This window comes from Alexandromys fortis, unplaced genomic scaffold (genome assembly GCF_014885135.2).
Source record: "Alexandromys fortis isolate MF-2015 unplaced genomic scaffold, M_Fortis_MF-2015_v1.1 scaffold_63, whole genome shotgun sequence".
NCBI classification, from domain to species: Eukaryota; Metazoa; Chordata; class Mammalia; order Rodentia; family Cricetidae; genus Alexandromys; species Alexandromys fortis.
The window spans coordinates 9828652-9853286 of NW_026067953.1; the positions used below are offsets into that span (position 1 = coordinate 9828652).

General features: G+C 49.8%; 1 protein-coding gene across 5 annotated transcripts in view; it reads right to left on the reverse strand.

Annotated features, from left to right (window-relative positions):
• The window catches only part of Clmn (calmin), a 97750-nt gene that overhangs the window by 15171 nt on the left and 57944 nt on the right, over positions 1-24635 (reverse strand). For all 5 annotated transcript variants that reach the window (XM_050151566.1, XM_050151565.1, XM_050151568.1 and 2 more), the window contains exons 2-8: positions 18000-18061; positions 13467-13562; positions 10802-10885; positions 5772-5864; positions 4471-4661; positions 2101-2294; positions 1077-1159 (exon numbers count right to left, since the gene is read on the reverse strand). In XM_050151566.1, coding sequence (XP_050007523.1) covers positions 1077-1159; positions 2101-2294; positions 4471-4661; positions 5772-5864; positions 10802-10885; positions 13467-13562; positions 18000-18061 — 803 coding nt within the window. The remainder of the gene's footprint in view (positions 1-1076; positions 1160-2100; positions 2295-4470; positions 4662-5771; positions 5865-10801; positions 10886-13466; positions 13563-17999; positions 18062-24635) is intronic.

Sequence of the window (24635 nt, forward strand, 5' to 3'; positions counted from 1 at the left end):
AACTGATCTGTCCTATTTTCTTAACTTGTTTTTTTTTTTTAATTAAGTTTTGCATAACTGGAGACCAAACCCAGAGCTCTGTGAGCACTAGTCAATGTCGTAGCACTGAGCTACAGCCAGGTCTGGTCCAATTACTTGCTGAGTTCCTTGAGCTGGTGCTAGGTATGCAGTAAGTGAAAGATGGCTCCCACCACAGGCTGTGGTTGTTGTTCTTATTGTTACTACTGTCTCAGGGTTTGATGTACACATATGTGTGTTAAGTGAAACCATGACAACTTCATCCCTGACCCAAACCTATCTTCAAGTATGATCTGGGATTCTAAACAGTAAAAGGGGTGGCCAGGGAACAGAGGCACATAATTGCATTTCCAGAGTGAGGAAGCTGAGGCAGGAGGATTGCCACATGTTCAAGGCCAGCTGGGGCCATAACATGAGATCCTGCCTCAAAAATGCTACCCTAGAGAGATGACTAGAGAGATGGCTCAGCGGTTAAGAGCATCGGCTGCTCTTCCAGAGGTCCTGAGTTCAATTCCCAGCATCCACGTGGTGGCTCATGACCATCTACAACAGGATCTGATGCCCTGTTCTGACACGCAGATGTACATGGGGAGTACTCATACATAAAATTAAATAAAGTTTAAAAAATTCTACTCCCCCAAAAAAATCTCCCCCTAACACACATACACACACAAACACACACACAAATAAACTCCACAAGCATGCTTTTGAATGGTCATTCTCTATTATAATTTTGAACCTTGGTAAACATTGGTGAACATGGGCTGTTCCACTGGGCATATAAGAGTGAAGTCTGGATTACAAGGAACTTGTCACCTGAATCAAGTTTGGAATGGGAAGAAGTATGTGTGAGATGTGACTGGCGACTGGCTTTCTGTCCCATGGGAGAGCCTGATGTATGTCACAGATGGTTCAGAAACTCAAATAAGGCAAGGAAGCTGAGGTCACTTTGTTGCCACCAACCACATAGAATGACACAGCCCAAGCCCCTGCTGTGTCCCCTGGGGACCCAGTGAAACCGCACAGTTCTGAATTAAAAGTAAGGGAAAGAAACGTACAGGCTCCAACTCTGGAAAGCGTTCTAGAAACTGGGCCACATACGTCACGATGGACTGCTCATCCGGCATGTCAACCATGATGTCTGTTGAGAGAGACATGGCATTAGCAAAGACACATGCTTTCTCCACAGGACCACAGGGCGATGGTGAGGAAGGCACACATGTGAAGAAATTTAGGCTCAGAAAGGGGGACGGTGCCTTTGGCTAAGGTCCCACAGCTGGCTGAAGGACAGAGGAACTGGAGTGGAGAACCTGGGGATCCCACACTTGGGACTTTGCCCTCTTTCCTTGATTCCCTTCGCTGCGAGCAGTCAGCTCATTGCTGGGCCCGTGAATAAGCACATCTGGTGACCATGCTAACCTGCTACAGGGAGTCCCAAATTAAACACCCAATGTGGAGCGCAGGGTGACAAAACAGAGTTGCACACCTTTGAAAGGAGTGTACTTCCCTAACTCTGTCATTCTGCAGGTGGGAACTGGTCCTTGAGGTATAGGCAAAGGCATGTTGGGTAAGTAAGATGTTTATGGTCATGCTGTATTCAAAACTGATTCTTCCTGCTTCCCTTCTCTTCCTCCTTTTATTCTTTCTCTCTCCTTCCTTTTCTCCCTTCTTTCTTCCATCTACAGAATTGGAGATCTAAGCCATGGCCTCACGCTTGCCACTGAGCTATGCCTTCAACCCCCCTGAAAGGGTCACTGCTGAAGTAACCTCAGTGACTCAAATACGGAGGTCCTACAGGTACTATGCAGCCAATATAAATATATAACCAGGAGATTATAGAAATATACTAGCTAAATATCGATATTACATTTGATAAGTGAAAAAAGAGATAAAATTATATATATCCTAAATGATACCAATTATGTAACGATATTATAATTAGATGCACATAAAAAAGACTATAACATAAAAAATATTTTTTTCTTCATTAGGCTTTTATTTTTACTTTCTGAGTTTTCTACCTGGAAGAGCAGATGACACACTTGTAATAATAAGAACTAAAGGACAGAGAGGTCACTGTACCTTCCGGCTCCAGGAGCCTAGGGATGTGTAAGGTATCGTGTGCAATGCTGAAGGCCTTCTCCAGATTCTCCCGGGTGGAATCTTCCAGAGCCTGCTTCATGTCCACCAGGCTGGGATCAATGGCTTTGATGACAGCCAGGAAAGCCAGCCCACTCCTCCAGCTGCCCGCAAAGTCCTGGACCGCCACACCATACCTGACGGAAAGTAGCAAGGATAGCAACCACCCAGGTCAGGAAAGGAGCCTGATGAGGAGGTCTGCACGCAGCAGCCTCACTAGCTGACCTGAGAGGGCTAGGTGGTGTTGTTCTGTGTCACCCTGCGAAGACACCCCGGCCCTGACCATCACGAGGGCCACCCTGAGAATCTTCCAATGGAGCAGGAGGTACACATTATCCCAAAAGGCAACCAGACCTTAGTTCCCAAGTCTCTAAATACATGAAGGAGAGATTTTTACACTGCACACATCACACGACGATGGAAAGCGGGCACAGGGGGATGTATTACAGACAGAGCCAGGAAGATCCAAGTGCCTATCTCAGCTGTCCCTCCATGCTTCTGCCTCAGTGACCTTGATTGGGCACAGACCCTTTCTGAGCCTCTAACACTTTAGTTAGAAAACAGAGTGAACACAGGATGACCTTGTGGGGTACTGTGATTGGGAAGGGTGAAGTGCCCACAAGAATGGCCTCATCTAAAGCAGAACTTGGTGTGTGGAGCAGGAATACAAAAGGCACACGATGAGTGTCAGCCAGCACCACCATGAAGATACATAAAATCACAACCTTTTTCCCTCGTGCGTGCGTGTGTGTGTGTGTTTGCGTGTGGGGGAGGGGCACGTGTGTGAAAGCTTGAGACCAACATCAAGGAGTCTTTCTTAATTGTCCTCCATTGTATTCACCGAGGCAAGGTCTAACCACATCAGTATGCTCCGGGTTCAAGCAAGAGACCTTGCCTCGGTGAATACAATGGAGCTCTGGTATTACAGATGGGCTGCCGAGTCTGTAGATGCTGTAAATATGAACATTCTTCCTCAGGCTCACCCAGAAAGTGTTTTAATCACAGAGCCATCTCCCCGGCCCGAAAGCCGTAACTTCGAAAGAGAATGATGCCAGGTGCGGGTTCTCTTTAGACTCCATCCTTTCATGTCTTATTATGCTCATGGAATTAACAAAAATGTAACACCTTCCAAATGCTTCCAATGTAGAAGCTTCAGACCGACCCCTAACAGGTCGCAAACTCCCTAGTCAGAGCTCGTGCCAGCCTTGGCCCAGTGACCTGATCAGAGTACATTCTCACAGCCAGGCATCCAGACAATCTTCAGTAGGACTGTCAGCCAAGCCAAAGTCACCAGCTGCCACATGCACTTGCCCAAGTGCAGGGACGCACGTGTAGCCACAGAACACTCTTATCTCCCTAGCTGACAACTCTCTTTCACACTCGCACTGGCCCCGGCAATGGACTCTTGGGCTTGATTTATTTTTAAACATTTCCTGTCTTTTCATAGTAACCTATTCTAATCGTTCACACTCAACTCCTTCCTTCAATTCCCCAAAGGTCTAGCCTCTTCCCAGCCCCTGGGAAGTGTGCAGAAATGTATGAAGTGGCTGTCAGGAGAGGTACAGATGTTCTCCCCAGTTCTGTCACAACTGTCCTAGAAGGCCACTCAACAGGGGAAGCTTGAACAAGTAAGTGAGGTACAAGCAACTACCACCTAGGTTGTACACAGATGAGCTGAGATGTCTCCGAGTGGGTGTGGCTTCCTCTACACTAACTTGGCACCTCTGACTAAGGGCCAAGATCTGCCAGTAAAACACCTGACGGAAGAACTGCTATAACCAGGCTTAGAAAATAGCAAGAGTGCTGACTGCACAAAGCTGGGGACCTGAGTTTGAATCCCCAGTGCACACACAAAAATCCAGGCACAGCTGCCAGTGTATGTAAGCCTGTCCCTGGGGAGCAGAGACCGGAGGATGCCAGGAGTTTGCTGGCCAGCCTAGTGGAAATGGCAAGCTTCTGATTTAGTGTATGACTCTGTCTTAAGAGAATAATATGGAGATCAGTAGAGGAAGACACCTGATGCCTGCTCAGGCCTCTACATGCTCGTGTGTGCGTGCCCCACACACTCACATGCATACACCACACACAAACTGGAAAAGCACATCACATTCCTGTTCTGATTGCTTATGTGAATCATAGGACCCGTGGATACCTAGTACCTTGGCAGATGGAGTTTGATGCACCTTACCCACCCAGGTCCATGTGTACCACTCCCTGGGCCTGGAAACAGCCTTATGGGGTGGGGTGTACCCATGGTGGACACCGGTGGGCCTGAGGCAGGCGATAGGTGGGCAGGGGGAGATGGCAGCTTACTTTCTTGTTTTCCGCTGCACCCACGCCAGCAGGGTCTTGATGGCCTTCCTCTGGTCTTTCACTGATACCGCCATACTCCTCTCTGTGGTGGGGGTGGGTGGGTAGGAGGAGTCGGAGTCTGTGCCCCCCGAGCCAGGTGACAAGCTGGAAGATGGGGAACTCCTGCTGAGATTGCCCGTGAGCTCCTTTATCTAGAGAGGAAAGGGCAAATCAGACCCAGTGATTCATAAGGGACCCCCGGCCAGTAGGTCGCTCTGACCTGTATCCACGAGACCCTGGTTGGAGAGGCCAGGTTGTGTAGTCCTGGTTCTCAGTCTAGGAGAAGCGTCTCCTGAGAGTCCCGTGGCTATCACCAGCCTAGGCACACATGCCTGCCTTTTGACCAGACTCTCTCTGTTCCCCTGTAACCTGGCACTCCCAGAATGCATCGTGCTTCTTCAGGCTTCACTGTCCCTGTTCACTCTGAGCCTGTTGCTGGCTGTCCCTTTCTCCAGCATTGACATGTGGAGAATGCAGAAGCTCAGGCCTGCCCTACAGATTCAAATGGCGTCTCAGCACCACGTCCCCGCAATTCGTATGCACAGAACATCTGAGAAGCATCACTCAGTGCACACGCCTATCCACACTGCAAAACACTTTCTGGTCACTTCCTCATGCTTTCCTCATTCTGGCCATCCACTTACGGTAGCTGTCCCCGCTCAGAGCTCTTACAAAGCCCTGCTCACACCTCAATTGTGACCCACACCCTCTAGTAATATAGAATCCACGTATCTTTGCGACTCCCCCAAGAAGACAGAGTCCTGTCTTTCTAGCATCTGCAATACTGAAGAAACTCAACAGATGTTTACTGAATGAGTGAAGGAAGCTCTGGGGTCGATGTAAGGCAGTTAGCACATTTCCTGATGTTCCCGGCATCTCTCAGGAAGTCAGGTTAGAGTGACCGGGTCCTGTGCAAATCTCTCACATGGAGCATGTCTTGTGACCACTGCTGCATTTGCGGATGTGGGAACTTAGGCTCAAGTTTAAGGCTTAGACAGAAAGGGATTCATAGCTTCAAACAGTGCTTGTGCATGAACCTCTCTGGACAACAGCAGCCCTAAAGCCCCTGGAAACCTTCCCCTTGTGGACCGCCTTTGTATCTAGACCATGAACCTCAGTCTCCACTTCTTGGTTCTCACTCAGAAAATGGCCAAGTCTGACTCCATGGAAACTAAGCCTTATGATGTCCCTCGATGTGTGCTGTTCTGTGGTTAGAGCAACGTTCAACGCGACAACCACATACCAGAGAGCACCAGGTTTACCTGGAAGAAGAGAATGATGTTCCATATCAACCCGAGAACCAGAGAGGGGTTGCCGTCCGCTATTTCTGCTGCATCAATGCTAACCAGCTTGACCTGGAAAGAAGCAGTCGATGAACACAAAACCCCAAGGGTCTCATCTACCACCTCCACCACCACCCAAGGCCTGCTGTTGTCCACCCAAATGACACAGTGCTATTTGTCATTGCCAAAGACAACCTCTTGGGGGACACCCAATATGTAAAACTGCATTCGATAAAAACATACAGGGCTTACCGTGGGTGGACGCCACCCTAAAGCTTTACAAGCGCTTATGAGGACGGAGTCAATTTACCCCAACCACAAGCCTATCATGTAGACACTTCCCGTACCGCTGTGTGTCAGGAGGGCATGCGCTGACATGCCCAGAGAAATACAATCTGCCATAGAGTGTGCAAAATTTCCACCATTCTCTTCCAAAAAGGGAGGGCAATAGCCCAGAAAGCCTGTATGTCACACGAATACCACCAAACCCCCTGATTGAGCACACCCTTGACCAACTCAGAGCACCAACATCAGCTGTCAGAAAGAGAGAAATAGTGAGCCCACCACAGCAAGGGAGCCTGCATCTCTACCAAATGCTCTACACACCAGCCAGAGAAACTGTCCAGAGGTGGCTCGTTTATTTCACCTGTGTCTGACCATGCAAAGATGTTCCCGATGAACCCCTAAGGCTACCTGCGGCCCGTGAACCTGCAGCATCCCAAGGACGTAGTCAGGGAGGTGCATGTCCCTGACACCCACAGTCTGCACTTCGCCTCTGTGCATGTGGAGGCTAGAGGCTGCTGTCCTGTCTTCCTCTATCAGGCTCCACCGCGTTTTCAAATTTTTATTTATTTACTTACTTACTTTATCTTATCTTATGTATCTTTTTGAGACAGGGCCTCACTGTGTTGCAATGGTTGGCCTACAACTTGCTCAGTAGACCAGGCTGTCCTTGAACTCAGAGATCTGTCTGCTTCTGTTTCCCAAGTACCGGAACTAAAGGTGTGTATCACCATGCCTGGCTCTCTGCCTGATTTGGTGTTTTAAGTCAAAGTCTCTCAATGGACCTGGAACTCACTGATTTGGCCACACTAAGCTGTAGGTGTCCTCCTGTCTCTATTTGCCCCCTGGGGTTGGGGGGGGGAATGGAAGAGCAGACACAAACCACTGCACCTGTATTTTTTATACAAGTTTTAGCTATCAAGTATCAGAACTCAGGTCATCTTAAGCAGCATGTGTTTGACCCTTAACCAAGCCTATTCTGTATTTTAACACACATAGGGTTTCCTGTGTGGGCTCAGGATGGAGGGAGAGCACCTACAGCCAGCATTTCATTCTGTGAACAGCATCTGATTCTGCGTTTCAGCCTTCTGCCAACCTCTCCGGAAAGAGCCACGGAGTGAGTGCGGTGAGCGAGGCCATGCAGGCTGGATAGGTCTCTCTTCCGTTTTCCTCTCCTCATTGAGCAACACTTCCCAAATGTACATAGTTGTCTTCAGGGGCAAGGGGGATGAAGTGAGCTAATCAGAGCAACCTTTCAAAACCCACACTGCAAACTTCATCCTAGGACACTTAGGGGAGGAAAAACATAGAGACATTGTCATCCAGCAGTTTCTCTCTCCACTCTCCCTCTCCATCATGGGTTGTTAAACTGCTCTGGCTTAGGTCTCTGATCTTATCGGTTTATTGGGGGCTCTGACAACCCCAGTTAGGCCTGGGGTAGCCTAATTGAGGCTGACTGCCCAGCTCCCTAGTTGACGGGCCGTTCACAATCGCTGCCAAGAAGGTAATTGAGACAACACGGGCTCATCGCCGGCAGACTGGAGGCCAGGAAGGAAGTTGTCAATACTGAGAGGACCATAAGCCATCAAACTCAGAGCCAACATTCAGTCCGTGCTCCTCTGCCATCACCTGCCCCACATAACCAATCACGTGTTGAGGCTCTCTTGTCTGCTCTCCTACCCCCACGTCCCTTCTGGAAACATCCTCTGGTTTGCAGGTTATAAACTGGAATTCCAGTCCAGTGAACCGCAGGTACTTAAGGGACTGCCATCCTCATCCTCAGTGTGGAGCCCCCCTTGGAGGAAAGAGCCTTCTTCCATTCTTGGGGATGGCCAGATGATAAAATCACCACTCTTCAGATCTCCAGGGACAGTGTCCCCTCCTCTTCCCCCTAACCCAGCCTGTTCTGCCACATTGAATACCGATGAGTCCACTGGGTTATGCGATCATCCTTTCTGTTCTGGGAGCCAGCAGGTTTAGAGACAGAGCTGACTTGGGAGCTTTCATGACAATGAGCATTGACTACTGCAGGTGGCTTCCCAAGTTAGTTCCATCAGTGCTCTCAATGTCCCCATTTCTGAGGTGGCAAAACCAAGGCTTGGCCTGAGTAACTTAGTGGAGGTTCCAGAGCTGGTCCCATACTGAGGTTATCTGCAACCCACGGTTGAAGGGAGGGAAGGAAGGGTGCATGCTGGCTGGTCCTGGGACTCCAAAACACCAGGTTGAGTTGCTGTCTCCACCTACTTCCCAGCTCTGGGCACTGCCACCAAAGACCCAGCAGAGCCAATGAAGCCTGCCCTTCCTGGAATCCAGGCAGTGGCCCAAAGCGGAAAAATAAGGCTCCCTAAGTAATTCTGTGTATTCTGGGAATGGGACACAGCACGCCTCTGGGATGTTATCCTGCCCCCTCTCCATCACCAGCTTCCTCCTAGGAAATGGAACCAACGAGGGACTGAGCCAACAAGCATCCATGTTGGGATACTTCTAAACGTTGTTATAAAAAATTAATAAAAGGGAAGATGGAGTCAGTGCTCCAAGCTGCTGCTAGAGCAGACAGCCTGGAAAAGGCTCACACGTGGAGTACAGGAGGCCAGGTCTTCTCAGTCTCAGCCATGCTGTCCCATGGTACCACATGTACGTAGATCCATCCATGGCAGGAACACCCCCCCCCCCATGCAGATCCTCAGTCCACATAGCCCCATCTCTGTGGGGCTGAGGCCCTTCTCATGCCCTGGGGTGTATGTTGCCTATGTGAATACTCTTCCTTCTGGATCCCAACCCTCTCCAAGGCTAATGGGCATCTTACATAACTTATTACCTGATTCTCCCCAATGCTAGGTAAAGCCCAGGCCCACAAAGACATTCGGATGGAAGCCTATGACGTGCCTGGGTAACTGTGACCATGCTCACCCGTGTGGCATTAACAGTAGGAGACCATCTCACAGTCAACTAAGGCAGAAGGGGAAGGGGTAACCTAGGCAGTTGCTCGAAGACCTCACCCATCTCCTCAGGAATTCAGAGGAGACACTGCTTCGGGAAAGTAAATGCTAACGATGGAACACGGGTGAGCGGCGTCACAAGTTAGTCACCCAGGGAAGTGGCAGAAAATGCCCGCCCAGCCCTTAACGGGGGTGGGCACACCACTTCCTCCACAGCCCTCTGAAGAAAGATCTGTTTCGGATCCTTCTATTTAGAGAGGTGTATGACTTCCCCACAGTCCCTAGAGATGAGTGGGGAGGCCAGGATTGGAAACTGAGGCCTAGTCACAGTAAGGCAAGGCTGATCGTCGCTCAAGTAATGGCTGACAGCGTCCCTGACCCCAAAGAGGGAGCCCTTAGGTGAAGCTGGGAAGGGCTTGTGTTTTAAACGGCATCGTTCAAGCCTCCCACTAAGAGCATTCGGTTCAGTGGGTCTGGTGCGTTTGCAGACTTGTGTGAGCACCACTGCAGCAGACCGTGGACCACAGTCATGATTTCTGGACCCACCAATCATCATCCTGCATCCCTCTGCCTCCCCCAGACCTAAGCCACTGCTGATGTCCTGCCTCTAAAGCCGTTTCTGCATCACGGAAATTTCACATGGACGGAACCATGCAGGAAGCGTTCTTCATGTCAGTCCGCCTCTGTCACTCTGTACCCTGTGCTTGAGGTCCTACGCCATCACACACTCGGCGCGCCAAATGATTTTTCACAACCAAGTCATATTCCTCGGGAGTGCCGATAAATTATTGGTCTGCTTCCGTCTTTAGGCTCTGATACCAAAGGTGCACCAGAGTGCTCTGTGGTCCCCATGCTCTGAACCTTTCACGTCTAGGACTTTCTCTACTGTGTGGCGACTGGGAGACAGAGCCCACCTCCTCTGTGGTGGTGAATGCGCTCTCCATTCCACTTGCCTCTGGGCTGTGGCTCAGCCCCGGGCTTGACACCCACATCATCTTGCCTGGGATGACGCTGCAGTGGTGGGCATCTTCCCAGACTCCCCGAGAGCAGCTGGAAGCAGCAGGGCAGGAGAGCAGGGTCACACCTCTTCCCGCCCTTCAGCGGGTTCTGAGATGATCCAGGCTTTCCCCAGGCTCCATCTTAGACTCTCTGGGTTCCTTCAGGAGCTACTGGACACCCCTCACCCAGTTCCCTTTCTGCTGAGATAGTGCACAGCTGCCTGTCTTACACACAGAACCTCAAAGGAGCCACATCTTGGGGTGATGCTTCATTCTGTATCGACAGGTCAGACAAGCTGAAGACTTTTTACCCAGATCAGTCCAGAAACAAACCTAGTGAGAGGAGGTTTTAGGGTTGTCAGCCCTGGGCCTCCCCTCCCCACCTGTGAAGGACAAGAAACAGTTCCAAATGCAGATCCAGAAATCTCCATGACAGAGCCAAGCTGCTGCCTTTCCCTCTGCCACACTGACAGCCAGGTCCTCGGGTCCCAAGGCTATGTATTGTTTAGCAATCAACCCCAAAACTCTAGAAAACAAACAGCTGCCGGTCTTCTTGCGGACTGCCTATCCTATCCACAGGCACAAATAAGATGGGCAGGACATTGGGGCCACATCCTAGAATGTAGCTTCTTCGAGTGACATCCCTTCACCCTAAGCTCAGGAGGGGCTGGCTATTTCTGCTTTTAAGCCTTTCCATACACCCCTCAACACCACACCAAACTTGAAAATTCTGCCCTTTCTCCCCAGGGCAGGCTGGCGTTGCCGAGACGGATGGGCTTCAAACACTTACATTGCTATCTTCCAGAAACTTAAGTGCTTTTGCTATGTTGTTCAACCGAAAAATACGATGTGATGAGGATTTGTATTCATGCAGCTGAAAAACAAGAGAAGACATCACTAAGCAGGCGCCAGCAAGACAGCAAGCGCCCAGGACCACAGTGGACGCTTTCATTTATCACTTGCTCTTTGGAGAAGGTTAAGGATGATGTTGAAAACACCCACAGAGGAGACATCCAAATGCCTGTGACACTGGGATCCTGGCACTTGACTCACTGGAGCTGGGGAAGAGGGAATCTCCACACGGGACAAATGTGTCCAGTGTTCTCCCCAGCCCTCCCCCTCTCTAGGGACCTGCAGTAATAGCACATGTGACTCTTTGCTTAGGGAAGCGAGCTTGCTGTCCTCGTCACGGCTCGGCTCAGCTCCCCAGCAGCAGCAGACATGGCTGGTTTCTGGCTAAGAACTTTTGCAGCTGGGGCTTTGGGGAGGATGCACAACGGCCAGCTACAGATTGGAGCTCCATTCCTGCCAGAGCGAGCGCACAGTGAGCTCATCTGCAGAGCACACACGTGCCAGTTCCACCAGAAAGGACCTACTGTGCTCTACTGATGGGCAGTAGAGGACTCAGCTTTGCTGAGCTGCAGGGCCAAAGGTCAAGGCCATGGAGGTTGTCGCCACGTGCCCTGGCTTCAAAGTGGGAGTCCGTCTACTGGGAACACAGAACAAGGGGCTGAAGTGTGCTTTCTTACAAGGCCTTTGGCAGCCCCTGCAGCTTCACTGAGACCTGCCAAGAATGCCTCAGCCTACTGTGAAGAACTTCCAGGCCTGAGTGCACTCAACGGCATCTTTTACTTCCCGAGTATGAGTGGGGATGACAGGCCTCTTACCATGCATTTCGGAGTAGCGCTGTTTGTGTGTTTGGTTGGTTGGTTTTCGAGACATGGTTTCTCTGTGCAGCCCTGGCTGTCCTGGAACTCACCATGTAGCCCAGGCTGGCCTCAATCTCACAGAGATCCACCTGCCTCTGCCTCCCAAGTGCCAGGACTAAAGGAGTGTGCCATTGTGCCAGGCAAGAAGCCATGCTTTTAAAGTCAGGTCCAGAGCCAGCGTGGGCTGTGTTGTGCAGATAGGCACAAAGGGCTACCAAGGTCAAATCAAACACTCAAGATGGAGCCAGTTTCTCAACTTAAACACATCTGGCATCTAAAAGAAGGAAGATTTTATTGTTGTCTATGTGGGCGTGCGTGCACAGGTGCAGATGCCAGCAGAAGTGGTTGTAAGCCACCTTGTGTAGATCCTGGGAATCCAAATCCAGCCCTCTGTGAGAGCCATAATCTCTGTTAACTGCGGAGTCATTTCCCAGCCCCTGTGACAGGCATCTTGGACTGGATCATTGGCCACCTTGTGGGGGAAGAGGAGGTATATCTGACAATGCCTGGGAACATTTTGGTTACGATACTAATGGGTGTTCCCCGCATTGAGAAGTTACGTCTTCTTAGCCAACAACCATGGATGATTTTCCCTAAGTCTCAGCCGTAACTTCGGTTAACACAATGCTTAGTCCAGTAACTTGATCCTTCGATTCCAATTCTGAACCATCACAGGCTGTCCTCTGACCTCTACATATCCACTACATACTATTCCATGTGTACCCTTTCCACACATGTGTGCACAAATACACAGTAATAAAATAATAAGAGAAAAAGATACTACTCAGTTACATATGTTCATATGTAACTCATTTTAAGATTCACTTATTTTTATTTTGTGTATACGAGTGCATGTATGCATGTGTACCATGTGTGTATAGTGTCTGCAGAGGCCACAAAAGGGCATCAGATTGGCCTTGAACTAGAGTTACAAATGGTTGTGAGCTGCCATGTGGTGCTGAGAATCGAACCTGGGTCCTCTGCAACAGCAGCCAGTGTTCTTTAACCGCTGAGCCATCTCTCCAGCTCTCATATCACTCTATTTATTTTAAATTTATTTGTGCATATGTGTCTGTCACATGTGTGCAAGTGGCCTCAGAAGACAGAGAAGAATACTGGGACCTTCTGGAGCTGGAGTTCGAGGCCATTGTGACTGTCTGACGTCGGGGCTGGAAACAGAACTCAAGTCCTCCGTAGGAGTAGGAAGTGTTCTTAGCTACTGAGCCATCCCACCAGTCCCACACTTCATATGATAAAGGATGTCAGCCTTCAGCATTTCCTGTCTAGATGTGTGCATACATTTATTTCCCGATGTCATGGTTACATCTGGGATGTTCCCCCAAGATCTACACACTGAAGACTCCAGGTGCTGCTGGCCGATACACACCAGCCTTTGCGGCTACTGGCTGGTGATGGAACCTTTAGGGGGTGGGGCTTGGTGGGAGGAAGTCAGGTCTTTTGAGGTGTGCCCTTGAGAATAATGTTGGAATCCCTGGTCCCTTTCTTTTTGCTGCCATGAAAGGAGAAGCTTCCCTGCTACACATTCGTGTGATGTTCTGTCTTTCCTCAGGCCCAAAGCAACAGGACCAAGTGGCCATAGTTACTTCCAAACACACGAGCCCAAACAAACCCTTCTTCCTTTAAACAGTTGACTTGGGCACTTTGTCACAGTGATGCGAAGCTGGTGCCCAGATGAAGACGAAGCCTATGAAGTACTTCCTTTTGTACTTTCCCCAACACACATACCAGATTTCGCCCGGAGAGGACTTCTAGCAAAGCCATTAGGATTTTGCCATCTTGAATATCAACGAATAGGTCCGTAACTTCTAGAGGTGGATCACACTGTAGGACAGGAGGAAAAGAGACCCGTTAGTGACCTGGGTGGTCAAGAGAGAAACTTGCAGTGCTGTAGACATGGCTCAGCAGTTAAGAGTAGTGGCTGCTCTTCCAGGAGGGCCCAGGGTTCAATTCCCAGCACCCACACGGCAGCATGCAGAAGTCTGTGGCTCCAGTTCCAGGGGATCTGACACCCTCACAACAATGCACGTAAGACAGTTAAATAAATTATCTTTTTTTTTAAAAAAAGAGAGAAACTTGCAGGCAGAAGGATCACCTGAGAGCCAGAAGCCCTGGAAGGGACCTCTGGCCAGCAGGTGTAGGACTGCTTGGTGTGAGAGCTGTATAAAGGAACGAATTAAGAGGCTTTGGAGGAGCCCCTAACATAAGATCTCAGACCCCAAGGCTGGATCACAATCCGGCTTCTGTCTGAGGAGAGTAAGAAATGGCACGTCCCATATGTTTCCAAAGCATAAGGAAATTCGGGGTCCAGGGTGATGATAGCTCAGTTGATAAGTATCCGCTGCTGTACCAGCATGAGGACCTGGGTTCAAGCCTCCAGTGCCCAAATAGACAGCTGTTATCCCAATGGTGAGAGGTTGACACAGGAGGACCCCTGAAGCTTGTTGGTCAACCAGCTTTGCTGAATCAGTGAGCCCCAGTCCCACCCAGTAAGGGATGCTATCTACAAAAAAACAAGGGGGGTGGCTTCTAGAAAACACAACTGAGGTTAACCTCTGGCCTCCACAGGCACCCACATTCTACCTATCTACATACATCAAAATAACACACACAGATACACAGATGCGCGCACACACACACACACAAACACACACACACACACTTCTGTTACGGCTCATGGAAAATTACCTAGTGCAAACACTCAGTTTTGATTTGGAAAAAGGGAGGAGCTAGGAGGCTGGGTGATCATCAAATAGCTATTTGGTAAAATCCAGTGTCCTGCATCTGTCCTTGAACAGTCGGAATGAATGCAATGGAGATCCAATAGGTCAGAAGCCTGCATTCTTGAGCTCCTGCGGCCTTGGCGAGAATTTCCCCTTACCTTTGTCCAGGTTAAGGGAGTGATTGGATGCTTCAGGAACCCTCAGGGACAATGGGACGCACTGCACTGCCCCTAGCTAACTGGGGCAGCGCAACTCTTCCCAGCACACACCCGGGGTGAGGAAAATCTCAATACAATGTTAGCTGGGCCAGCACCTTCTCTTCTGGGAAAGCTTCCTTCCTTCTGTGGCCCCTTGGTGGGATCATGTTTTACTGGTTAAGGAAGGTGGCATTTCCTCACCCTTTATATGAGTCCTAGTCTGCTGCCCCAGTTAACCAAAATATAGGCTGAGGCTATCTACAGGTGCACAGAAAAGGGCACGCTTCAAGGGTTTCAGGGAGTTTGAACCAAAAGGCAATGTGTTTTCTTTGCAAATCCTGCAGCCTCAGCCACATTCCATGCCTGGCAGACTGCTTCCTTTTAGGAGACCCCAACCAAACACCCCTGATGAATGGGCTAACAAAATTCCCAGTTAGCCGCCTGACAGGGGTAGAACCTGGCCTGGGGCTAATTTCCCTCGGCTGTTCCTGGAAGGGCCTCAGCATCAAACAGGACCTTGGCCAGAGTCCACCGCTGGACGGCAGGGGGTTAGGCTGAAACCACTCCAGTCCAAACACTCCCCGGACCAACATTCCCCAGGCTTCAGGAGTCTGCTACAGCCGGAACCACAGTACCCCTCACCTCCCCAGGGCTTTCTGCATGATCGAACTCCTTCTGTAAATTAAGGAATTTTTCCAGAAGCCAGAGACTCAGTAAATATTCCTGACAGCCTTCAAATTGCAGTTAAGCCCAATTCACCAAGGACTTCCTAGGTTTCCTTTGCATGAAAGGCTGTTTTTAAAAGTCTCGGGGCTGGAAACAGGGCCGTTAATTTCTCTCTGCTTATTACACATCGCTTTCAGGTGCTGTCTGATTTATCCTCAGAATGGGTGCTACATGCGACCTACCTGCTCCTCCCTCCCCCCAAAAAAGGGACAAGAGCAGGCCTGGCCAAAGAGAGTGTCCTTGACATGACAAATGCATGTTCCAAGAGGTTCACACTGGGTGGCAGGTAAGTGTGGGGCATTTGTTACACGACTCTCGGCTCTTTTCAGTATTTATTTATTTTCACTATAAAAAGAAAGACTTTCTGGCTCTACCCTGTCCCCTGCTAGGAATTCTCAAGCAGGCCGACATGCATCAGGCATTAATTTAGGGGCTTGCCAAGCTCAAGATTGGGGACTGGTTTTCCTTTTTTGTCCTCTCGAAACCCCAGTAATGTTTTACTTTATGTGCAATGCCAAAAATGCGCCCTCAGCCAAAACAACCAGCAAAGGATTTATCATGCTTCGAGTGTGATCCCTTGTCGTTTTCCATCTCGTGCCTAAGATGCTCATGGGGGGGTGTGACAGCACCATGATATCCATGCTAAAGGAGGGACGGGGGCTCAGGAGGGGCAGGACACACGTGCCTGCTCAGGACTCAGGCAAGTGTGAAAGAGAACCGCCTCAGTCAGGAATTCCACTTCCTGCTTTCTAATAATGGCACGGGTTTCTTCCAGGCCAGTGGTTCTCACCCTTCTTAACGCTACGACCCTTTAATACAGTTTCTTACACTGTGGTGACCCCAACCATAAGCCATTTTCATTGCTATTTCATAACTGTAATTTTGCTAATGTTATGAACCATGATATAAACATCTGATATGCAGCATATCTGATATGTGACCCTTGTGAAAGGGTGATTCAACAACCACGTGCGTGGGGTCGGGGGTGGGGGTGGGGGGCGCAACCCACAGGTTGAGAATCACTGCGCCAGGCCAGCAGTGGCTATGCTTTTACTTTTGAAGAAGAGAGAAACACTTTAAATTTCCTACAGTGGTGGGACAGCCAGCTTCCAGAAGACAGGAGAGACCGGGGGGGGGGGGGGGGGGGGGGGGGGGGGGGGGGGGGGGGGGGGGGGGGGGGGGTGCAGGTAGATGGAGAACAAGAGAATGTCCATAGGGGAGAAGAGGTGGTGTTGGTACAAGAAACATCAAATCATCTGGCTTTCTCCCAAGACAGTCTCATGTAGCCCAGGCTGGCCAAGGACAACCTTGAACTTCTCATTTCCTGCTTCCATCTCCCAAACTGCCCAGATTACAGGTGGGTACCACCACAGCTAGCTTATTTGGTGCTGGGAGTCAAATCTAGGGCAAGCATCGGCTCCCCATCTTCAGCTCTACAGGTCAGCTTTCCTGAAGTGTGAATTTTCTTGCAGTCTCAGGAAACTTGGGATAACATATTCCAGGGGCCTACAGGTCCAGTCTCACGGGCACGGGGAGCTTGCATTTCTGCATGCTTTCTTCTCTTTCCTCACTGAGTGTTGATCACCTGCTCGCCCCTCCTCTCCTCCTCCTGCCTGAGACTGCGTCAGCTGCTGGATGCTATGTGTGCGCAGCAGACACAACAGAAAAGTCAAGCTGCATGACCAAAGAACGTGAGAAAGAGAAAGAGAAGAGCCCCTGAGACGCTGTAGAAGAGCTCAGGGAGCTTGGGATGTCTGCGCACCTGGGTCCTCATTCTAACAGTCTACTGTGGGCTGTGGGAGGACTCAAGGAGACCCGGCTGGCAGTGTGCGGCATGACGCAGGCTGCCTGATGCGGAGCATGGCTCTTCACCAACCACGTTTAAGAGGCTTTGCTAAAGGATGTTCAGAGCTCTTGCTCGTGTCAGTTCAATGATGGCTGTCAACACCACCAGAGTGGACAGCTGGACCGTGTCTGATGTAGGGTGACGGCCTTCTGCCCATGGAAGGCCTGGAATTGCTCAACATGGAATAGTGTCCATTGTCCACTCATGGATTTTCCTCCCCGGCTACGTGGGTAATCACAGAACAGCTGTGTCTGCTCCACATACTGAGAGTGGAGAGTAGTGAGAAGACCCCATAAAGATACAAATGCACAGAGCTATGGGTGCACTTAAGCCATGGGGATGGCTTAGTCCATGAAGCCCTTGTCATAGAAGTACGGGGACCAGAGTTCCAACACCTAGAACCCAGAAGTGGTGGCATGTAATCCAATGCACCTCAACTGAGACAGGAGGTGGAAATGGGAAAAGTCACAGAAGCTCATGGGATGGCTAGCCTGGTGTGTATAGCAGTGAGCAAGAGACCCTGTCTCTATAAGGTGGAAGGCAAGGACTGATACCTAAGTTGCCCTCTGATTTCTGCATACTTACATACATGAACATAGACATGTCCACACACATACATACTATACAGTACACAAAGTCACACACACACACACACACACACACACACACACACACACACACACGGCAGGGATCATGTCTCCTCCATGCCGAACCACCAGTGTAGCTGCAGGCGAATCTGTGACTTACCCACTCCCAGACCCCCACTTGCCTTTTCCAGGTGTAGGTTTATCCATCGCGTAAAAGTCCTCTTCTGCACATTTTCCCTCTCAACTGCAAACAAAGAAATGCCGTTAGCCAGGGAACAGAAGAAACATGGGCAAAATCCTGCCCCCCTTTCCGAGGAAATTCCATATGGACAGACGGCAGACTGAACCCTGCAGGGTCCCTGGCATGAGCAAAACCCTTCACAGAAGGGGCCCACCGGGGGCTTATGTAGTACCTGATCCCCATTTTCCAGCCCAAGATTAAGCCTCTACGTAACCCCACGAATTCAGACTGATTTTGAGTATCCAGTCACCTGGCTATAAGGCGAATAAGCTCTGGTGGAAAGTAGCGTGGTCACAGTGAATCTACACAGATGCCTAGAGGTGGAGGTACAGAGCCGTGGGATGGGGAGATGGTTCAGTGGGCAAAGCCCTTGCCAGGCAAGCGTGAGGACCAGAATTAGGATGTCCAGAACCCAGGAAAAGGCAGACACAGCAGAGTGCATCTCCAATCCAGGAGCACCTGTCTCCATCCCAGGCTGGGATAAAGACAGTGTTAGGGATTCGGGTGGGAGCTCTGGGATGTGCTGGGGTGTTGAAGAAATAGTCTTCCAGCCTTAGGGTCAGACTCCCTGTCACTTTCCAGTTCCTTGTATTCAGGCCTGTCTCCCACCCCTACTTCTGCAAGCTGAGGATGAGAGGCCCACTCCAAAGTTCATGGAGAGAACCTGGGGTCCTGCATTCCATGGTAATGCAGGTGTTTTTGAGATAGGGTCTAGGATGGCTTCTAACTCGGGACCCTCCTGCCTCGGCCTCCAGAGTTCTGCATGTGTCATCGTGCCCAGTTTTATAGCTCTCACTTTTAGAGCTAGACTAGAAGATTCTGCAGGCACCTGATGCCTAGCCGTGGTGAAAGGACAACTTCCCCGAGGTGCTGAGGCGGAACTCCTAATTTACCTGCAGATTACTAAGCTCTGGATTTCAGCACAGTAGAAGAACATACTACAGACGTCGGAAAACACTTCATACTCCTTTAGCAAGGAGAAAATGAGAGCCAATATGTCTGCTGCCGGAGAATAAGGCTTCACTTTTGCTTTTCCATAATGACTACAGTGCTTTTTTGGCCCTTGGCCACATGGTTAGGTAGATAGTGGCACCCATAAATCAGATTTTAATATTGTGCCCTTCGTGCTTTTTAATTGAAGAGCCAGCAGACAGTAATTACGCAGGTGACTGCCTTCCTCTCCTTTGTCTCCTTCTCTAAAGAAGGTCACTGACAAGCAGGCCTGCCATTTAAAGCTCTGATCCCAGCAGGCTGTGCTTCTGGGAGAGGGAAAGGAGCGGTTGACAGCAATAAGAGTTGAGACAAGGAGGCCACTTCCTGAGGTGACGGAGTCCCAGAACCCCAGAGACGCCTGAGAGCTGGAGCAGCCCATCTCAAGCGCCAGTTCAGAAATGTCCACCTCTGGACCTAGCACTGTCTTGTTCCTTTTGCTGGCTGAAGTTTTCCAGGGTACTTACTGGGTTGCCAAGCCCTGCTCAAAGGACGCAGTGACTACTTCTCATCTGCCACTAATAGGAGTGACACACCCATGTGCAGCTTTGCACCAGCACCCCGGCACACAGCTCTTTGTGCACAAGCAAGCAAATGCATTTCTCATCCTTGATGGCTCCAAGTGGGGCTGCTGGGTCTTAGTGGTAGGCACATTTAAAATTTTAATAGCCACTTCCAAACTGCCCTCCCCAAAGGCTGCCCGAGTTTATACTTTCACCCCCATCTGTCTTTAAACAAGTTTATGGGGATTGTAAAGTATTTACACACACACATTCAAACACCCAGGTTTGCTTCTCCAGCTGGCCTCAGAGAGAGCAAAGCACAGACCCCGAAACAGAGAAGCATTTAGTAAGAAGGCTGAGAGAGACCTCACAGCTGAACTGCGTGTGGGGATGCAAACGTGAACATGGGTGCCTACTGCCAATCTACAACCACACAACCTCTCCATTCATCCATCCACCCAACCAACCACTTACGTCTTCCCGTTCCTCCATCTATGTCTTCACCTACCCGCCACCTACCTCCCCACCTATTCACCTGCCCAACATGGCATCCACTTAACCACCCAGCCATCTATCTGCCCGTCCATATCCACACACTCGCCCATCCACACTAGCAGCTGATATTTATACAAAGATGACTAGACATTGGAACAACGCCAGGCCCTGTGGGTAAAACCAGCAATTAAGTATTCACAGAATCTGAACTCCAAGAATTCCGGCAAGTGGGAGGGAGAAACAAAGATGGCATGTGGAGCAAGTGAAAGGGAGAACGGAGTAGAAGAGCCAGGCTTACAGGGATGGAGGGTGCTGACTTTGCATCCCATAGGGTACTCTTCTGGGGCCCTACAGGAGAAGAGGGACAGAGGGACTCAGGCTGTGTATGTATTCAAACCCTGCTCTGATTCAGAACCAACCTTGAGTTGGCTTTGCTTCTGTCCCCAACAATCCCTGTGGGGAACACTGAGCAGAAACCATCTTTTACAGGAGGGGTTTGGTGATGATGATGGATAGCGGGGGACAGACAGACACAATCACAAATAGCAGACAGGCTCCAAGCTAAAACTGGGACACATCACCCAATCCACAGGAGAGAGTCTGAGGGGCTCCAGACTGCCGCACAACCACTTTGTGGCACACTGTACAACTCTGGGCCAAGTTCTCACTCTACGAAATGAGGACAGCCATGTCCACCTCCGAGGAACGGTATGGGAGCACATGAGGTCACCCTGAGATCATCCTGGCAGCCGCTGCCTCCAGGCCAGTTTCCCCGACCCCTGGCTCACACAGCACACCCTGGACTTAGAAATTTTTGTCTGGTGTCCCGACAGAGGCCCAGTACACTTGCACGGCACTCTCCATTTCAAAATGTGGCCCCCTCCTGCAGGCATTCCTACTTCGGGCCTGCCAAGACTCCATAAACTTTATATAGTTTCCATAAATCCAACGGCCCCTTTTTTCCTCTCACGTTGTAAAGGTGTAGGAAGCCGTTTCTCTGGAAAGGTCTGGCCTGAGCACGGAGTGGCTGTGGGGCCCAATGTGGGCAACAATGAAGTAATAACAACGCTGTAAAATTGCCATCCCAGCTCTGCCTGGCCAGTGGGGATGCCGGAGGAGCAGGCAGGGGGCAGAGGGAGAATTCACCAGGCCCAGGACCCCAAAGACTAGGCAAAGGAGGGGCAGGAGACTGGGGAGGCCCTGCTGTCTAGCCCAAGGCCACAGCCCCAAATTCCCAGATACCAATTCTGCCTCCGGCTTGGCTAAAAACAGATTTTCTGAAACCGGAAGATGGGACATTTCTCCCCGTCTGCAGGCACCGAGGGGTAGGCAGGCTTGGGAGCTGGCCGTCACTGAGAAAGGGACATGTTCTGGGAGTTAAATTCCTTCAGATAAAAGTGTGGTCCTCACCCCTCCGAAGGAAATTTCTCTTGGCAACAGACAGAGAACCACAGAAAACCGCAACCAATCACAATGCAGAGCTGTGGAGTCCAGACCCGATGGATACATCTACAAATCACTTCCCCACCTAAGGCCCAGGGACCGCTGTGCGAGAAAGAACAGCAAGAGTGTGAGAGGCAGCGGGTCATAGAGTTTGCTGTTAAATTGTCTCCTAGGAACATGGGAAGCTACAACCATAAAGTCTCGTTGCCATGACTGCCAGAACATGAATAGAACAAGGATATAACATAAGACATGCTTACAAGGATATGGGGGTGGGCATGGGGGAGCCTAGGAGGCCTCAGCCCTACACAAAGAACTACAGACAACTAACGAATGTCAAGAGGGAGGAGAAACAGTCTCCCCCAGGTAGAGCACACCAATTGGTTATCCAACACCAAAGGGTCAACCCTGAAAACACACATACAAATAATATTATACAGACTGAGAAAAAGTTGTCTTATGTATTTAAAAATCTCTCTCTCTTTCTCTCTCTCCCTCTCTCTCTCTCTCTCTCTCTCTGTGAGTATGTGTGTGTGTGTAACAGCAATTAGTGAAAAAAGAGGCTATGGATTTGAAAGAGAAAAAGGTGAGGTATTGGGAGGGTCTGGAGAGAGGAAAGGGAAAGGAAAAATAATGTAATTATACTAATCTCAAAAAAATAAAAGAAATAATTAAAACAAAGAGATTCCTTTGCATTTATGGTCTTTTTGTCTCCGTGGTCATATTTCTCCAAAAGTTACTTCACATACAGCATTTCCTCTGTAACATATCTGTTCTTCCCAACCTGGGGGAAACACTTGAGAGCTTTTGCTACTTACAAAAAATTACATGATCCTGGAAGTGAAAATCTCTTTAAGTTTCATTATGCCCAGAGAAAACATAGACGCACACTATGTGCACACACAGCTAACATGTGGATCCACATTCAATCTCAGTGTGATGAGGGATGACTCAAAGTACTGCCTACGCTCATGGACAGGGCCCCTGGGCGACGGTTAAAATGATCATTTCTGAGCTCCGTTCAAAACTTAAAAAACACTTTTATTATTATTTTTAATGTGTAGTGTCTGTGCACATGTGAGTATGGGTACCATTGGAGACCAGAAGAGGGCATCAGATCCCCTGGAGCTGAGGTTATAGGCACCTGAGAGTCAGCTGGCTTGGATACTAAAAACCATTATGGTCCTCTATAGGAGCATCAGGCACTTATAACCTCTGAGCCATTTCTCTAGCCCACGTTGATTTTTTTTTTGAGACAGTATTGGCCTCGAACTCTCTACGTAAGAGAACCTTGAACCGAGAAAAAGGGCATTTGCTGCCTCACCTGACACCTGTGTTGCTAGAGGTGGAACCCAGGGTTTCATCCACGCTTGACAAGCAATCCACCAACTGAATAACATCCCCAAACTCTGTTCAAGACACCCAGACTCACATGCTCTGAGGCAGGGCCTGGGAATCTGCTCATCACGTGTTCAGTGACTAAAGAGCCTGCATATTGGAAGAAGAGATAATCACAGATGGCGTCTTGGTCTTTGGGTGATGCAGACAATGCTAATAGGTGTGATGATGGGAAAGATCGAGAAGTTTCGTACCTGGTAAGTTGTACCAGGGTCTTTAAGGCCATCTGGCTCTCCCAAGCCCATAAGCTCAGGCTTAATTGCCATTTAAGCCAATCCAATATGAACTGCACTTGACGAACGGCTTGGATGCACCAGGCAAGAGTCTTTTCTTATTCACCCCTGAGCTCTGATGATGATGAAGATGGATGTCTTTATTGGTAAGTCTGAGAGGTCCCTTGGTCTGGGGTGAGAGGCAGTGGACCTAAATAATTTGTAAAGAGATAGGCTTTGAGGTCAGAGGCACTGCTGGACAGAAGGAAGGAGATAAAGGGGACCAGCTATAATGTCCTTGCTCCATTTGATGTCCTGAGCGACCTCTATGGAGGCAGCTGGGGAAAATGATCTGAGCTGGCACAGGACAGAGTTCAGAGGGAAGACCTATAGGGCCACGTGGAAGACACAAACGGGCTTTCCCTCTGCCACAGGCTGTTACAGAGGCAGAGAGACAGGAATTATGGAGACTGCCCTGCCACTAATATTTGGGTGGATTTTTAAATGTAGCTGGTGGTAGAGGCCATGTCTCCTGAATAAAAGCATTCTCAGTTATAAGCCCAAGACTTTCTATAAATATGGCTTAAAACTAACCCCAGTTCATAGATGAGGAATGGCCTCTCAGTGGAATCCCAGGACTCACACCTAGCTCACCTTGGCTCCAGGCTGAGGCTCACCTATACCTGCACATGACTGGAAGTCCTAGTGCACACTCACAAAACGGACAAGGCATCAGCTCCTTAGCCAAGCTTGGTCTCAGTGTCCCAGCTCACCCCTCTGTTGGTGTCCCTCGGCCATGCCCATGGCCAAGAACATTTAAGAAGGTTTAGAATTCTTCAGGTGTGGCTCTTGGCTACTAATTACCAATCCAGGTGACTATTCCCAGGAACACATGGCAATGTCTGGAGGTAATTCTGATTCTAACAACTGGAGGGAATGTTGCTGGCATCTTCCAGGCCCACGGGCTGCTCAGTATCCCATGATGCCTGGGACAACCTCCCCAACACAGACTTGTTGGGTCCAGACGGTCAGCAGTGCTAAAGGAGCAAGACCTGGGATGGGGTTGATGCTTTGCTGTGACTTCCCCTCTCAGACCTGCTCCAGGGCACCATAGAGCAGGGAGCAGGAAGGTTCTTCCCCCTTTGAGGGAATGTGGGCAAAGTCAGATCTGGTCTCCTGGCCTCTGTTTTCCTATCTGTGCAAGAGGAACCATAAAACCTACTTCCTGATACTGGAAGAATCAAATTTATTAGTGCTGTGTTCTTACGACACAGGGTTTCACCCCATCCTGGCAACAGGCTCCTTGTTAAGGAAGGTGTTAGGCTTCTGGGGAGAGTGTGCAAGCAGGTAGCATAGGGAAAGCAGGATGGGCCAGTTAGGGCAAGACCTGAATGGAACCCTAGACTCAGAGAGCTTAGCAAAGGCCTGGGCACATACACACAGTGTGGCTGCTGCGGTGCACCTTGGGCAGTTAGAGGCTGATTGTCTATAGACACAGTGCTCCCCTCCTAGGGCTGCTGGCAAGTGTCACTGCCT